At 40.8% G+C, this 17,268-nt stretch overlaps 1 protein-coding gene across 1 annotated transcript in view; it reads right to left on the bottom strand.

The window, feature by feature from the left end:
• The window catches only part of DNAH11 (dynein axonemal heavy chain 11), a 357,765-nt gene that overhangs the window by 12,346 nt on the left and 328,151 nt on the right, over window positions 1-17,268 (bottom strand). Inside the window, exons 76-77 of the mRNA XM_049641609.1 lie at window positions 15,772-15,891; window positions 6,237-6,479 (exon numbers count right to left, since the gene is read on the bottom strand). Of these exons, the coding sequence (XP_049497566.1) occupies window positions 6,237-6,479; window positions 15,772-15,891 (363 nt within the window). The remainder of the gene's footprint in view (window positions 1-6,236; window positions 6,480-15,771; window positions 15,892-17,268) is intronic.

The raw sequence follows: 17,268 nt of genomic DNA, 5'->3' as shown, positions 1-17,268 counted from the left end.
AAAAAACAAGACCCATCTATTTGCTGTCTACAAGAGACTCATTTTAGACCTGAGGACACCTTTAGATTGAGAGTGAGGGGATGGAGAACGATTTATCATGCTACTGGAAGCCAAAAGAAAGCTGGAGTAGCCATACTTATATCAGACAAACTAGACTTTAAATTAAAGGCTGTAACAAGAGATGAAGAAGGGCATTATATAATAATTACAGGGTCTATCCATCAGGAAGAGCTAACAATTATAAACGTCTATGCGCCAAATACCGGAGCCCCCAAATATATAAAACAATTACTCATAAACATAAGCAACCTTATTGATAAGAATGTGGTAATTGCAGGGGACTTTAACACCCCACTTACAGAAATGGATAGATCATCTAGACACACGGTCAATAAAGAAACAAGGGCCCTGAATGATAAATTGGATCAGATGGACTTGACAGATATATTTAGAACTCTGCATCCCAAAGCAACAGAATATACTTTCTTCTCGAGTGCACATGGAACATTCTCCAAGATAGATCATATACTGGGTCACAAAACAGCCCTTCATAAGTTGACAAGAATTGAAATTATACCATGCATACTTTCAGACCATAATGCTATGAAGCTTGAAATCAACCACAGGAAAAAGTCTGGAAAACCTCCAAAAGCGTGGAGGTTAAAGAACACCCTACTAAAGAATGAGTGGGTCAACCAGGCAATTAGAGAAGAAATTAAAAAATATATGGAAACAAACGAAAATGAAAATACAACAATCCAAACGCTTTGGGACGCAGCGAAGGCAGTCCTGAGAGGAAAATACATTGCAATCCAGGCCTATCTCAAGAAACAAGAAAAATCCCAAATACAAAATCTAACAGCACACCTAAAGGAAATAGAAGCAGAACAGCAAAGGCAGCCTAAACCCAGCAGAAGAAGAGAAATAATAAAGATCAGAGCAGAAATAAACAATATAGAATCTAAAAAAACTGTAGAGCAGATCAACGAAACCAAGAGTTGGTTTTTTGAGAAAATAAACAAAATCGACAAACCTCTAGCCAGGCTTCTCAAAAAGAAAAGGGAGATGACCCAAATAGTTAAAATCATAAATGAAAATGGAATTATTACAACCAATCCCTCAGAGATACAAACAATTATCAGGGAATACTATGAGAAATTATATGCCAACAAATTGGACAACCTGGAAGAAATGGACAAATTCCTAAACACCCACACTCTTCCAAAACTCAATCAGGAGGAAATAGAAAGCTTGAACAGACCCATACCGGCGAAGAAATTGAATCAGTTATCAAAAATCTCCCAACAAATAAGAGTCCAGGAACAGATGGCTTCCCAGGGGAGTTCTATCAGACGTTTAAAGCAGAGATAATACCTATCCTTCTCAAGCTATTCCAAGAAATAGAAAGGGAAGGAAAACTTCCAGACTCATTCTATGAAGCCAGTATTACTTTGATTCCTAAACCAGACAGAGACCCAGTGACAAAAGAGAACTATAGGCCAATATCCCTGATGAATATGGATGCAAAAATTCTCAATAAGATACTAGCAAATCGAATTCAACAGCATATAAAAAGAATTATTCACCATGATCAAGTGGGATTCATTCCTGGGATGCAGGGCTGGTTCAACATTCGCAAATCGATCAACGTGATACATCACATTAAAAAAAAAAAAGAGAAGAACCATATGATCCTGTCAATCGATGCAGAAAAGGCCTTTGACAAAATCCAACACCCTTTCTTAATAAAAACCCTTGAGAAAGTCGGGATAGAAGGAACATACTTAAAGATCATAAAAGCCATTTATGAAAAGCCCACAGCTAACATCATCCTCAACGGGGAAAAACTGAGAGCTTTTTCCCTGAGATCAGGAACACGACAGGGATGCCCACTCTCACCGCTGTTATTTAACATAGTGCTGGAAGTTCTAGCATCAGCAATCAGACAACAAAAGGAAATCAAAGGCATCCAAATTGGCAAAGATGAAGTCAAGCTTTCGCTTTTTGCAGATGACATGATATTATACATGGAAAATCCGATAGACTCCACCAAAAGTCTGCTAGAACTGATACATGAATTCAGCAAAGTTGCAGGATACAAAATCAATGTACAGAAATCAGTTGCATTCTTATACACTAACAATGAAGCAACAGAAAGACAAATAAAGAAACTGATCCCATTCACAATTGCACCAAGAAGCATAAAATACCTAGGGATAAATCTAACCAAAGATGTAAAAGATCTGTATGCTGAAAACTATAGAAAGCTTATGAAGGTAATTGAAGAAGATATAAAGAAATGGAAAGACATTCCCTGCTCATGGATTGGAAGAATAAATATTGTCAAAATGTCAATACTACCCAAAGCTATCTACACATTCAATGCAATCCCAATCAAAATTGCACCAGCATTCTTCTCGAAACTAGAACAAGCAATCCTAAAATTCATATGGAACCACAAAAGGCCCCGAATAGCCAAAGTAATTTTGAAGAAGACCAAAGCAGGAGGCATCACAATCCCAGACTTTAGCCTCTACTACAAAGCTGTCATCATCAAGACAGCATGGTATTGGCACAAAAACAGACACGTAGCCCAATGGAATAGAATAGAAACCCCAGAACTAGACCCACAAACGTATGGCCAACTAATCTTTGACAAAGCAGGAAAGAACATCCAATGGAAAAAAGACAGCCTCTTTAACAAATGGTGCTGGGAGAACTGGACAGCAACATGAAGGTTGAAACTAGACCACTTTCTCACACCATTCACAAAAATAAACTCAAAATGGATAAAGGACCTGAATGTGAGACAGGAAACCATCAAAACCTTAGAGGAGAAAGCAGGAAAAGACCTCTCTGACCTCAGCCGTAGCAATCTCTTACTCGACACATCCCCAAAGGCAAGGGAATTAAAAGCAAAAGTGAATTACTGGGACCTTATAAAGATAAAAAGCTTCTGCACAGCAAAGGAAACAACCAACAAAACTAAAAGGCAACCAACGGAATGGGAAAAGATATTTGCAAATGACATATGGGACAAAGGGCTAGTATCCAAAATCTATAAAGAGCTCACCAAACTCCACACCCGAAAAACAAATAACCCAGTGAAGAAATGGGCAGAAAACATGAATAGACACTTCCCTAAAGAAGACCTCTGGATGGCCAACAGGCACATGAAAAGATGTTCAACGTCGCTCCTTATCAGGGAAATACAAATCAAAACCACACTCATATATCACCTCACGCCAGTCAGAGTGGCCAAAATGAACAAATCAGGAGACTATAGATGTTGGCGAGGATGTGGAGAAACGGGAACCCTCTTGCACTGTTGGTGGGAATGCAAATTGGTGCAGCCGCTCTGGAAAGCAGTGTGGAGGTTCCTCAGAAAATTAAAAATAGACCTACCCTATGACCCAGCAATAGCACTGCTAGTAATTTATCCAAGGGATACAGGAGTACTGATGCATAGGGGCACTTGTACCCCAATGTTTATAGCAGCACTCTCAACAATAGCCAAATTATGGAAAGAGCCTAAATGTCCATCAACTGATGAATGGATAAAGAAATTGTGGTTTATATACACAATGGAATACTACGTGGCGATGAGAAAGAATGAAATATGGCCTTTTGTAGCAATGTGGATGGAAATGGAGAGTGTGATGCTAAGTGAAATAAGCCATACAGAGAAAGACAGATACCATATGTTTTCACTCTTATGTGGATCCTGAGAAACGTAACAGAAACCCATGGGGGAGGGGAAGGAAAAAAAAAAAAAAAGAGGTTAGAGTGGGAGAGAGCCAAAGCATAAGAGACTGTTAAAAACTGAGAATAAACTGAGGGTTGATGGGGGGTGGGAGGGAGGGGAGGGTGGGTGATGGGTATTGAGGAGGGCACCTTTTGGGATGAGCACTGGGTGTTGTATGGAAACCAATTTGACAATAAATTTCATATATTAAAAAAAAAAAAAAAAAAAAAAAGAAAGTCACAGAAACCAAAAATGCCCTTTAAGCTTGAGCTAATTCTGGTGACTTTATGATGTGTTGCCCTTTCCAACTGACACAGCCTAAAATTTGGGGAAGCAGTTTAGATCAACGTTTTCAACAACGAGGAAGCCTCTGTCTTCTTTACTTATTGCCTTGAAGAAATAAAAATCTTATACATTAAAGACGCAAAGATGCATACAGTACTTCAATGTGCATGCTTAGTCTATCCGGTCTCACTGAGCTACGGAAAACCAACAAATACCTAAAGTAGACAAGAGAGTGAAGATAGTGCTGTCTGTCTTCAGCCCCAGGCCACTTTCCCTCTCCCACTGATTTCTGGGATTACTGCCTACGGTTCTGACAGCATTAACAGCAAGTTGCTTTAGCGCCCGGCAGGTAATTTTTCAGGTCCTGCAGTCTTATTCTTCTACCATAGCTGCACAAAGTACAAAACAGTTTAGTAGGCAAGTTAGGTAAAGGGGTGGCTTTTGGAATCAGCTGGAGTTTGATTTCCTTCATTGGCCCTTTCTAGCTGTCTAGCAAATCACCTAAACTTAATTCTGTAACAGGGATCCTGATAGTACTCAGAGCTGTTGAGAATTAAATGGTTTCTTCCTAAAGTACTTTATTAAGTGCTTAGCATATAGTAAGCACTCAATAAATTCGTTGCTACAATCTGTTTGCCTATTTGGGGTGTTGAGGTATCTCAAGAGGTTTGCTTTGTAGTTTCTGGTTTAACGGTCAGCTTCTTTGTTGGAAAGAATGAAACCCAAAAAACAAAATGAAGACCTCATCTACCTCTCTGCTTGTGTTAATACTATAGCTTTTGCCAAATGGGTGATTTTTTTTCTTTTTCATCTTCTTAAGAAAAAAAAAGGTGTAACATTCAGATAAGGGCGATGTTAGCATATGGGATAAAACACCACACAACAAATCCTAAACCCTCTAAATGACAACGAGTGCCTCAACAAATGGCCATATTTCAAGAAATAATACAGAAAATTCCTGAGACCTCACGATAAGGAAATCTGAGAGTGTGTTCCAACAACCTGATCCTTGTCCCTCAAATCCTGATTAATAATTGTGAGAGGGGAATATGGGCTAATTTATGTGGGGAAAAATAAACTAGTAAGGTTTTAAGTTAACGAGAAATAAGATTTTAATCTAAATGTAAAAAAAGATAGCATTTGATGTCTATTTCTCATCCCCATCATTCTAGGCAATAGATACCTTCAAAAGAATAACGCTAAAAGCAAAACAAAACAAACCACCACCACCACCACCAAAAACCAATGCCAGTCTCCCAAGATAATCTGATAAAGACATCATAAAATGACAGAGCCAAAAACACACAGAGTAAAAAAGCAAGTCACAGATTTGGAGAAGAGGTTTGCCATATGTCTATCTGACAAAGGATACACGTTGAGAACAGAGTCCTTACAAATCTGTAAGAAAAACATTGACAACAATTTTTAAAAAATGGGCAAGAAACTGGAACAGGTACTTCACATGAGATTCTACTCACATGGCTATAGCCCCATGAAAAGATATTCAGCATCATCCCTTGACTAAGGAATGCAAAGTTAAAACCATGATGAAATACTACCTTTCACAAAACCTCAAGGAAAGAGAACAGGGGACACTTGAACACTGCTGGTGGGAGTGTAAGTGGTACAAGCACTTTTGAAAACTGCTTGGGAATATCGACTGAAACTACATGTTACACCCGGTGATCCAGCAATCCCACTTCTCAGCAGAGAGGGTAAGAAGTATGAGTGGACGCCTCTGGGAGTTGCCAGTGCTGGGTGACAAGAGATTACAAGAATGTTCATGGCTGGGATATTCGTAATAGTGAAAAGCTAGAAAGAACCCAAACATCCAACTACTATAGAACCAAGAAAAAATGGCATATTCATACAATAGAATATGAAACAAAAATGAATCACTAACCCATGCAACAACATGGGTGAATCTCACAAATATAACACAGAATGAAAGGAGCCAGACCTAAATAAGTACACAGTGCATGAATGCATGTATTTGAAGTTCAAACACAGGCAAAGCTAACCTATGGTGACAGAGGTAAGATGAATAGTTACCTTTAGATGGGAGAGGGAGGGATATACTGACCCTGAGTGTTGGAAGTGTTATGTATTTTGATCTAGGTGGTGGTGAGATAGTTGTATAGAAAGGGAGAAATTCATTGAGTTGTACACGCAAGATTAGTTCCACAAAAAAAGAAAGACCCTCTACCTTTTCTTCCGTGGACTGCCCCAGCTCCTCACTGACGAGTACATTCCTGGGCTGCATCTCCAGCAAAGTTCTGAAGAGAGTGTTCGACATCACCGTCAGGAATTCTATTTCAGCATTTGGGTGGAGGCCATACAGTGCTGGGCTTTCTGGAGGAAGCCTCTCCTCTATGTACTGGTGGTAGCCTGAATAATCTAGATTAGGTGGGGCTGCAAATCCTGGGGCCAGCGTCAGTTCATCTTCCACCTTCGACCACAAAGGAACAGAGTCAGTTATTCCAAGTCTAATTGGGCATGAATCTTCACATCCTAAAATATTTTGAGAACGCTCTTAACAAGAAGGTCCCGGTGCGATGCTGGATAGGTAGCGGGCTCTCTAAAATGTTTCACAACCCTTTTGTAATTTGATCATTTGGCCCTGTGTTTGGCACCAGGCTGACCTCTGGGGAGGAGTCCAAGGAACACACATGAATCCCTGCCCCGAGAAGCCTTAGTCCACAGTTTGCCCAGGGCAACATGGTACCTGAACACAGCTGAACCATCTGCCATGTATTGGTCACCCCATCAAATGTTTCAAGTCACTGATTATCCCACACATCTGCAAACATTTTGTAGAGAGAAATGGAAATTAGGAGTAACTTCCCCAGGCAAGATGTTTGATTTAAATCTTAATTCTGAATGCATCTTAGTATGGCTTTATAGGTTTTACTTTCCTAATGTACGCACTTGCCATAATACTCTTCAAGTTATTTTTTACACGATACAGAGTTCTATGTACTCATACTGAATAAACAGGAGTGTGTATATGTAAGTAACAATTTAGAGGGCACTATCTACAAAGGGTCAGCTCAGTGACACTTCCTCATGCCTTTGAGCCACTCAGGGTAGAGCCCACACTGCTCGCCTCCAGATCCACAGACCCGGGACCGGTGTTGGCACATACTGATGCTCAGTACACAGGTGCCTAATGAATGAACGGCGGGAGCGAGGAGGCATTTATCATACCCATGTACTTCATTAAGGTTGCGGTAGAGGAAGACATTCCACATAGAGGAAGGATCTAAAGAAAGGCAATGTAAAGAGCAATACCAAACCTAAGTTATGTGAATACAGTTCTTCAAAAGGTGACAAAAGAATTTACGGACATGATTCTCTTACCAGCGAGGAACAGAGCCAGTCAAGTACTTAGAATGGACTACCTCACTCAGCATAATCTCAGATTTTTACCTGATGTTTTTAGTCGCCAGGGACCCTAACAAACCTGTTTTGATTTTCCTAATCTCTCTTGCTATTAATTCTGGCTCCACGTGCTTAAATGTACAGAGGGGTGTGACTTTTAACACTCACCTAATGGAGCTATTTTAGGCTTAGATTTTCTAAGTCATTTTCTGAAATCGGGGTTTTTCTCTCCAATTTTGTACGTTGTGCCATCTGGTCCCCTCACTCTCACCCAGAGGCAAAGTGAATATGCACGAATGTTTATTCAGTACTAAGTACTCATCACCTAGCATACCACAACAAGCCTTGGAAATATAAAAGGTTCATATAATCTAGTTCTTAAGGGACTCACTGTCTGATGGGGGACAAAAGAAGTGATTTTCTTCACAAGCATGTCACCTGTGAATAATGGCAGTTTGTTCCTGCTCAGACCTACAATTCCAGGTTTCCTAGAGAGCCTGAGGCCTCAGAGACAATGCTCAGTGGCTGGCTGTGAATTCCAAAGGCTTTTTAAATATTTGAGTCAGCATTTCTCTTTTGCACTAGGAAGATTTCCAAGTTAATCTAGTCTTTTATTTTGTGACAAACAGAAATCTTGACTAATGCATATGAGAAGGAGCAGCTCGGACCATCTTCCCCACCAGCATCTATTAGCTTGGTTTGTTTCACTCATTGATCTGCATTTTCTATCATTTCACATTTATCTATCAGAATAATCAATTGCCATCTCACTGATTCAGGGTGACCAAAACAGAACTGTGAGGGACAGTTCAACTCACATTTTTATTCTACAAGATAAATTAGTCAAAATAAAACTATGGGCACGAAATACCAATAATGAAACCAAAAGTTAGAATACATACAAACCAAACTTTATTCTCTAAAAACAAGGACCTGGTCTTCCCCGATGGTGCTCACTAGACTGTTGAAATTTTAAGAGCCACAGTTAAATTGCCTTTCAATTAAAAACAGAGTTTTAAGCAAAGAAACAAACCCAAAAGTGGAACCACTTAAAAACGTTAAAATGCCATGGGGACTGCAAATTTGTTTCAGCGCATATTCCTACAGTGCTGGTGGGAATGCAAATGGCTGTACTTTCTGGAGAGACGGGCAGTCTTTACAAACAGGCCCAAAGTGACTTTTATATGTTCGTTAATGAGCAAAACAAAAGAGCCACAAAGGAAAGGTAAGGGCTTGAGGTTTACAGCCAGCCAGATGTGGTTCAGTTCCCATCCCTGAAAGGTTTGGTTGCTGGTGGCCTTTCAAAATGACAGTTTATCTGAGTTTCAATCTTGTCAGTGAAGTGATGTTCCTCATAGCAGCCTACTGATAGTGGCTGTGGGAATTTACACGTGTGCAAACAGCTAGGCACGCCGTAAGCAGACTTTTACGTTAGTTAGAGTCTTTTCTGCGTCCTAGGAACATTCAGGTACATTTTGATTTTCTGGAAGGAAAAAGACAACCTGAACAAAGTTCCACTCTAAATTCCTACCACGATGTCAAAGTTTGAAAAGTGAGCTTTAGTTGATACGGGTACATATGTGTTCTCTTTCTCCTTTAAGAACACTGTAAAGATTTCAGTGTGTTCAAGGACGCCTGGTTCTGAATCCCTTCCCACTCAAGGCCTTCATGAAAAGCTCCTGCTTGTGGACAGGGTCAGAACCGTGCAGCTCTCTGCCTACTGACCACTATCTTGCCTTTGGGACAGGGCTTTTGAGAAGGTTACTGTTACTCCTCAAAGAATCAATAGTTCTAAAGAGACATTTCTCCAAAGAAGATAAACTGCCAATCAGCACATGAAAAGATGCTCCACATTAGCGTTCAGGGAAATGCCAATCAAAACCACAATGCAATACCCTTTCACACTTACCGAGATGGCTTAAAAAATGTGAACAAGGGTGTTGGCAAGGCTATGGAGAGAGTACAACACTGATACATTGCTGGCAGGGATATAAAATGGTACAACCACTTTGGAAAACTAGTGTGGCAGTTCCTTCAAATGTTAAACAGAGTTACCATATGATCCAACAATTTCACTCCTAGGTATATACTCAAGGGAAAAGGAAACACACGCCCACACAGATACTTGTTCATAAATGTTCATTTGCATCGTTATTCATGATAGCCAAAAAGTGGAAACGACCCAAATGTCCGTCAACTGAAGAACGGATAAAGAAAACGTATCCATACGATGGACTGCTATTTGGCCATAAAAAGGAAGCACTGACATGTTACCTATAGCATGGGTGAACCTTGAAAACGTTAAGTGAAAGTGAACACAGAAGGGTACATATCCTACCACTCTATTTATAGAAAATGTCCAGAACAGGCAAATCTAAAGAGACAAAAAGATTAGTTGTTGCCTGGGGTTGGGGAGTTGGGGAGAGGATGTTGAGTGACTCCTAATGGGTATGGGGTTTCTTTGGGGGGATGAGGTGTTCTACAACAGACTGTGGTAAGAGCTGCAAAAAAACCCGTGGATTGTTCAACTGAGATTGGGAAGTTTCAATTTATCTCAATAAAGCTATTAAAAAAAAATGGGATCATACTCAAGGAGAACAAGCCTCCACTTAATGAAAAAAAAAATCAAGGATTTGAAGTCCTTGTTGGAGAAATCAGTGGCAGGTGCAGTTATTAGACATTGGGAAAGCCAGAATCCTGCCTCTCTGTTGACTCTGTATGACTGTTGTCCTTCTTACATTTTGCTTTCTGATATTCAGGCATTTATTTTTTTTTTATTACTTTTTAAGTTTATTCATTTTGAGACAGAGAGAGAGAGAGAGAACAAGCAGGGGAGGGGCAGAGAGAGAGGGAGAGAGAGAATCCGAAGCAGGCTCCATGGGGTCAGAACAGAGCCTGACTCTGGGCTCGTTGTCACGAATGATAAGGTCATGACCTGAGCCAAAACCAAGAGTCAGACACTTAACTGACTCTGCCACACAGGCGCCCCTGGTTTCTGGTATTTAATAACACTCACCTCCTCTGCCATCTCTCAAAGTATATGATAAGAAGTTCCCAGTCTATTGTGAGTCTAAACGAGTGTATTTTCCCTAAATGCCATGGCCTCAAAGTGCTGTGAGGAATTTTCAGAAATCACTCGAAGTTAAATTATATTATCATGATGTCTTTAGAGCTGACAGGTGCATTAGTGATTTTGTGGACAGTACCTTCATTTTACAAGTGAATACACTGAGGCACACAGAGGTCCTGCACAAAGCTGGACAGCAAGTTAGTGGCAGAACCAGAAGCTAGAGCTCTGGTCTCCTGGATTGTCAGGTTTTGTTTGCGATACGACCCTGTGGCACCCTCCATGCACAGTGAGGACACAAGTCAGTGTTTTGTTGACCTCTGCCCCAGATACCACAAACAGATCTGCTCTCGCAATGATGTAGCACACTGCAGACAAAGTCTGTGCTCTGGGGAGTCTGATTGTGAGTTCAAATCCTGGTTTAGCTACTTACCAACTGTGCGACCTCTGTGAATCTGGCTTTCTTTTTTGATTACATGGGATATCAATACCCATTTTGCACGATAATGGTGAGGAGAAGAAATAATACTCATGAATTGTGTAGTACTGACCTCTGGCACAGAGCAGGTTTTTAATAAATGGTTTTCATTGTTATAATCATAGGTAATAGTCAACTATGAAATACATATCATGAAACTTTATACTTAGAGATAAAATACCTTCCATTTTTAGCATGTTGTTCTAACCTTGTACTAATGTTCAAACCTGACAATGGTTGTTTTGTAGATGAGGAAACTGAGGCTCAGGAGATGTGTCTGAAAACAAATACAGGGGGAATCGAATGTGAACCCTAGTATTGTTTATTTCAGAGCTCAGCCTCCTAATTGTTACCCTATATTACCAGAACAGTTTTTTTTTTAATGTTTACCTTTGAGAGAGAAAGAGTGAGAGACAGCGAGAGAGACAGAAAGACAGAGAGAGTGTGTGTGTGTGTGTGTGTGTGTGTGTGTGTGTGTGCACGCACAGAGTTGGGGCAGAGAGAGAGAGGCAGACACAGAATCTGAAACAGGCTCCAGGCTCTGAGCTGTCAGCACAGAGCCTGACACAGGGCTCAAACTCATGAACTGTGAGAACATGACCTGAGCCACCCAGGCGCCCCACCCAGTGCCCATCCCAACAAGTGCCCTCTCCTCAATGCCCATCACTCATTTTCCCCTCTCCCCTGCCCCCCATCACCCTTGGTTTGTTCTCTGTATTTAAGAGTCTCTTATGGTTTGCCTCCTTTCCTCCCTCTGTAACTATTTTTCCCCCTTCCCTTCCCCCCTGGTCTTCTGTTAAGTTTCTCAAGATCCACATACGAGTGAAAACATGTTATCTGTTTTTCTCTTATTTCACTTAGCATAATACCCTCCAGCTTTTGGGTGACCTGATACCTTATTTTCCAAAAGTAACTTACTGTCTCACCCATTTAGCATTGCCAAATATACACCTTACGTGGAAGAATAATTAATAATAATTCCCTAACTCTGACCAGAGAGCCCCTAAGGCACACTGCTGTCAGGGAACCCTCTCCCAGTGCAACCTCACTTACCCAGCAAGAAACTCACTCAGCCTCCTAAAGGGCAATACCACTGAAAACATTCCGAGGGAAACTTTAAATCCCACACCATTAATGGGTTGCTCTCTTGATCATGTTTCAGTGCAACCAAAGATACTAATTTCTAAATAAGTTAACCCACATGAGAAGTATTGAAAAGACTTCCTGCAAATGCACAAGTGTTAGATTAAGTTCCTACTATAAAAAGCAAGAGCAGGAAACATGTGCAAGCGAACAGAATAACTGGGGTTTTGCAGCATCTAACACCAAGTCAGTAAGTGCTTTTAACTTCCTTTGTTGAGTTGAGAAGGCAGCACTGTCTGGGGCGGAGGCAAGACAGCCAATGATGCATTTCTTTCTTTTTAAATTATCTATTTATTTTTATTTTTTTATTTTTTTAAAATTTTTTTTTCAACGTTTTTTATTTATTTTTGGGACAGAGAGAGACAGAGCATGAACGGGGGAGGGGCAGAGAGAGAGGGAGACACAGAATCGGAAACAGGCTCCAGGCTCCGAGCCAGCAGCCCAGAGCCTGACGCGGGGCTCGAACTCACGGACCGCGAGATCGTGACCTGGCTGAAGTCGGACGCTTAACCGACTGCGCCACCCAGGCGCCCCATTTATCTATTTATTTTTAAAGGGTTACTTACATATTTAAGTAATCACACCCAACATGGCACTGGAACTGAAAGAGATCAAGAGTCACGTGCTCCACCCACTGAGCCTGCCAGGTGCCCTCCCTGCAAAAGAAGCATTTCGATCCTGGAAACGTCAGCAGATCTGCATGGAAGGGTGGATACGGAAATTTCTAAAGGGTTCACACACACTCCAGTGCCGTTCCTGAGGTTCTATCGTCTCTTATGTATTGTACAACTCTGTGAATGGGGGCTCAGCCTTGTGAAGGTTAATGGACTGCCTAGTTTGGCAACAGTAATTGGCTCCCTATCCTCAGGCCAGAGCCTGAGAGGGAACATCAGCAGGAGCTTCTCATTCTGCCCCTTGACCTCCACCATCATTTGGAGAAACCAACCTCTGTAAAGGTCGCATGCCCAACACTGTTTATCTTTCCCATCTCCATGGAAACCTACTCCCAGACCTCTTCTGAGGAGTGATTTCCAGTTGTATTAAATTGAAAGTGTCTTTCTGACCTGTGAAATCCTGCTCATTAGAACTAAGGAAAGACCAGGAGACTCTCCGCAAAAAAACAAATAATGGTCACACAGCAGCAAAGTTTTTTTTGTTTTTGTTTTTTGGTTTTTTTTTGCATTGTTCCCAAATTGTTTAACATTAAAAGTAGCAAAAAAAAAAAAAAAAAAAAAAAAAAAATCTGTCCCCAATTTTCTATATTAGACTACATACAATATAACCTATTTTCTTATATGTGATTATATTACTTCTCAAAATAGACTCAAGGAAGGGTATCAAAATTACGTAATGCTTTTAGGAGACGAAGTTCAGAGAAATTATGAACAGGAGGTTGCTCAAACCATTAAAAAATATGGCACTACTTTCTATTATATGTTTATAGTCCTTGGCATATTTTATTTTATTTAAATTCCAGTTAACATACCCTGTAATATTAGTTTCAGGTATGCAATATAGTGATTCAACCCTTCCATACATCACCCAGCGCTCATCACAAGTGCATTCCTTAATCCCCATCACTGATTTTAGTCATCCCCCCACCCACCTACCTTCTGATAATCATCGGTTTATTCTCTATGGCTAAGAGTCTGTTTCTTGGTTTGCTTTTTTTTTTCTGTTTGCTCATTTGTTTTGTTTCTTAAATTCCATATGGAATCATATGGTATTGTTTTTTCTCTGACTTATTTCACTTAGCCTAGTACTCTCTAAATGCCTCCACATTGTTGGCACATGGCAAGATTTCATTCTTTTGTATGGGTAATATTGCATTGTGTGTGTGTGTGTGTGTGTGTGTGTGTGTGTATCTCACATCTTTATCCATTCATCTGTCAATGAACACTTGAGCTGTTTCCATAATTTGGCTATTGTAGATAATACTGCTATAAACAACAGGATGCATTTATTCCTCTGAATTAGTATTTTTGTATTTTGGGGGTATCTAGTAGTAAGATTGCTGGATCATAGGGTAGTTCTATTTTTAACTTTTTGAGGAAACCTCATACTGTTTTCCAGAGTGGCTGCACCAGTTTGCATTCCCACCAACAGTGTAAGAGGATTCCCCTTTTTCCACATGCTTGACGACACCTCATTTCTTATGTTATTAACTTAAGTCATTTGACAGTATGAGGTGATACCTCATTGTCATTTTCATTTGTGTTTCCCTGGTGATCAGTGATGTTGAGCACCTTTTCATTTATCTGTTGGGCATCTGTATGTCTTCTTTGGGAAAATGTCTGTTCATGTCTTCTGCCCTTTTGAGAGAGAGAGAGAGAGCACAAGCCCAGGAGGACACAGAGAGAGAGGGAGACACAGAATCCAAAGCAGGCTCCAGGCTCCGAGCTGTCAACAAAGAGCCTGATGTGGGGCTCGAAATCACAAACTGGGAGATCATGACCTGAGCTGAAGTTGGACGCTTAACTGACGGAGCCACCCAGGCACCCTTCTTCTGACCATTTTTTAATTGGATTATTCATTTTTTGAGTGTTAAGTTTTATAAGTTCTTTATGTAGTTTGGCTACTAACCCTTTATCAGGTATGTCATTTGCAAATATCTTCTCCCATTCTGTAGGTTGCCTTTTAGTTCTGTTGATTGTTTCCTTCACTATGCAGAAGCTTTTTATTTTGATGATGTCCCAACAGTTTATTTTTGTTTTTGTTTCCCTTGCCTCAGGATACCCATCTAGAAAGAAATTCCATGGCCAATGTCAAAGAAGTTACATTGGCACTATGTTAAACACAGTTGGTGTCTTGTTCAAGCAAAAACAAAGATGGCGTGGTCCAGGGTGCCTTGCATTTCTAAGAAATAAGGCAACGGCCATGAACATGGAGGCCTTGGTGAGAGAGCATGAAAAAAAGTGTGGCCACCACGTGCAGTTATTTCAATATGGAAAACAGGGACTGAGCACGTTTTCCAGGAATGCAGCCTGGACGCAAAATGAGTGCCTATTTGATCTGTCCAGATATTGGGTTGGTAAAATGAGAAATAGGAAAAGGAGTGTGGTCTCTTTCAACTTCCAGTACAGTGGGTACTCTACCCTTCCTCACAGACAGAAAAACTGAGTTCTCACATCACATTTTTCCTGAGGATGTACATAGTTAAGAGTTAGTGATCAAAATTTAGAATACTCCATGGCTTCTGTGACGGGGAGAAAACTATAAATTTCACTTATATTAGAACCCCAAATTGAAATCAGTACACCTATCTTCTGGCTGGAGCTCTTGCCCATGGGAATGGGTTGTCCTGGGGCAAGCCACGCTTCAGTGTCTCCCTATAAAATAGGCTAACAGTGTCAGTTCTGCATACCGTCCGGGGTTATTCCAAAGACCCGGACAGTTGGTGAATGTGCTCTTCACCTGGGCACAGCACAGCAGACGCGCACAGACATCACCCAGGAGGTCTTGGTGAAACAGATTCTGATTCCATAGCTCTGGGATGGAGCCCAAGACTCTGCACAATTTCTGACACATTTCTAAACTCCTTGATGGTAGGCCAGAACATACTCACAAAAGGCCACGACGCCTCAGTAATATTTAAGTATTTATATAGTGACATTAGTTAAAAAAATCTTACTAGAATTTTCTTCTCTGTAAAATCGATTGAAAGTGCCTTACCAGAGATGGATTAATGAATTTGTCCAAATACACCCGACACAGTCTGCGATCCCAATCATCTGTGATGTGTCCCCCATACATGATCTCACCAAAGAGATAACGGAGATCTTCCCACGGGACCTGGGAGGGAGATCACACAAGTATTCATTTCCAGGCCGATGCAATGGTCTCAGAGTGGTCAACCAGCAGCACATGCCTCTCTACAAGCCCCTCTAACACAGTGTTCCCTCAAATCCCCATCAACAGGAACATTTAAAAGAGGTTTAGAAATTGTTTAGGTTTCTCCATAGAATTTGAGAGAATTATTTTCAGTGTGTTTTAATACATTCAGTGAAAAGTCACTAATACTGAACTTTTTTTTAAAAGGAAGTGTGATTTAAAGCTTATTTATTTTGAGACAGAGAACGCACTTATGCGTGTCCTCCTGCGAGCGGATGAGGGGCACAGAGAGAGAGAGGGAAAGAAAGAATCCCAGGTAGGTTCCACACTGTCAGTTCGCAGCCCAGTGTGGGGCTCGAACCCATGAACTGTGAGATCATGACCTGAGCCCAAGTCAGATGCTTAACCAACTGAGCCACCCAAGCACCCCAACAATGAACTTTTGATGCAGATTTTAAAGCAATTGCTCCTAGAACACGTCATGTAGGTAAACTTTAAACATTCAATATCTCATCTAAAAATTAAGAAAAGGTATAACTTTGCAGGGCCCTTCAGGTATGACATGTTTTTATGATCTGATTTAGAGCAGGTTTTATGATCTCATCTAGGCAAAGAAAGAAAATGCTACACAATCTGAATTTGGGGTGCATTTACACCTCTATTACCTTGCAAAAATCCAGGCAGACCAATCCCCTTGCTACAGACTGATGTGAGGGCTGGGTTTATGGCATGACTGGCCTACATGACTGTTCTGAGGGTTGGAACTAATGATTGTACCATGTGGTATTCAAGAAATAACGGTATCTCTTTATTTGGCTTCACGGGATTTGAAGCCTCTCTCTGCCCCCCTTTAGCTTCCTCTGGGTTTGCAAAACATGCCAGTCTGTGATGAAGCCTTTCTAGACAGGAACCTTTATACCCTCAAGGGCAGTAGATTGCCTCCCAACAGTTCAAGTAAAAACTTAATTATAGCCTTCATTTGTTGCATGATGTGAAAGAACAAGTAAAATTGCTTCAACTATTCCAATGTACTTGCTACAAGTTTATTTGAATTTGAACAAATGGACCTCAAATATGTCTTTCTTTTAAGCCGGTCTGATGTGAGTGAGCCATGACAGAGGTGAGTGGACTGTACCATGCTCCCTTCGGGCACCTTCCATACTGTCCTTCTGAAACGGACGGGAAACGAAGACCTCTCCATTTCATTTCTCTGAGTACGCTGAAGTAATACCCATTAGGCATTCTACCATCTGATATAGATCTCCCTCAATATTTTAATCAGCCAGGGAACTATTCTTTTTTACATACGCCTTCCTGAAAAGGGCAATTTGTACCACC

The sequence above is a fragment of the Panthera uncia genome, chromosome A2, assembly GCF_023721935.1.
Source record: "Panthera uncia isolate 11264 chromosome A2, Puncia_PCG_1.0, whole genome shotgun sequence".
Lineage (NCBI taxonomy): Eukaryota > Metazoa > Chordata > Mammalia > Carnivora > Felidae > Panthera > Panthera uncia.
Note: the sequence above shows the minus strand (reverse complement) of the source record. Positions and strands in the feature narration are given on the sequence as shown.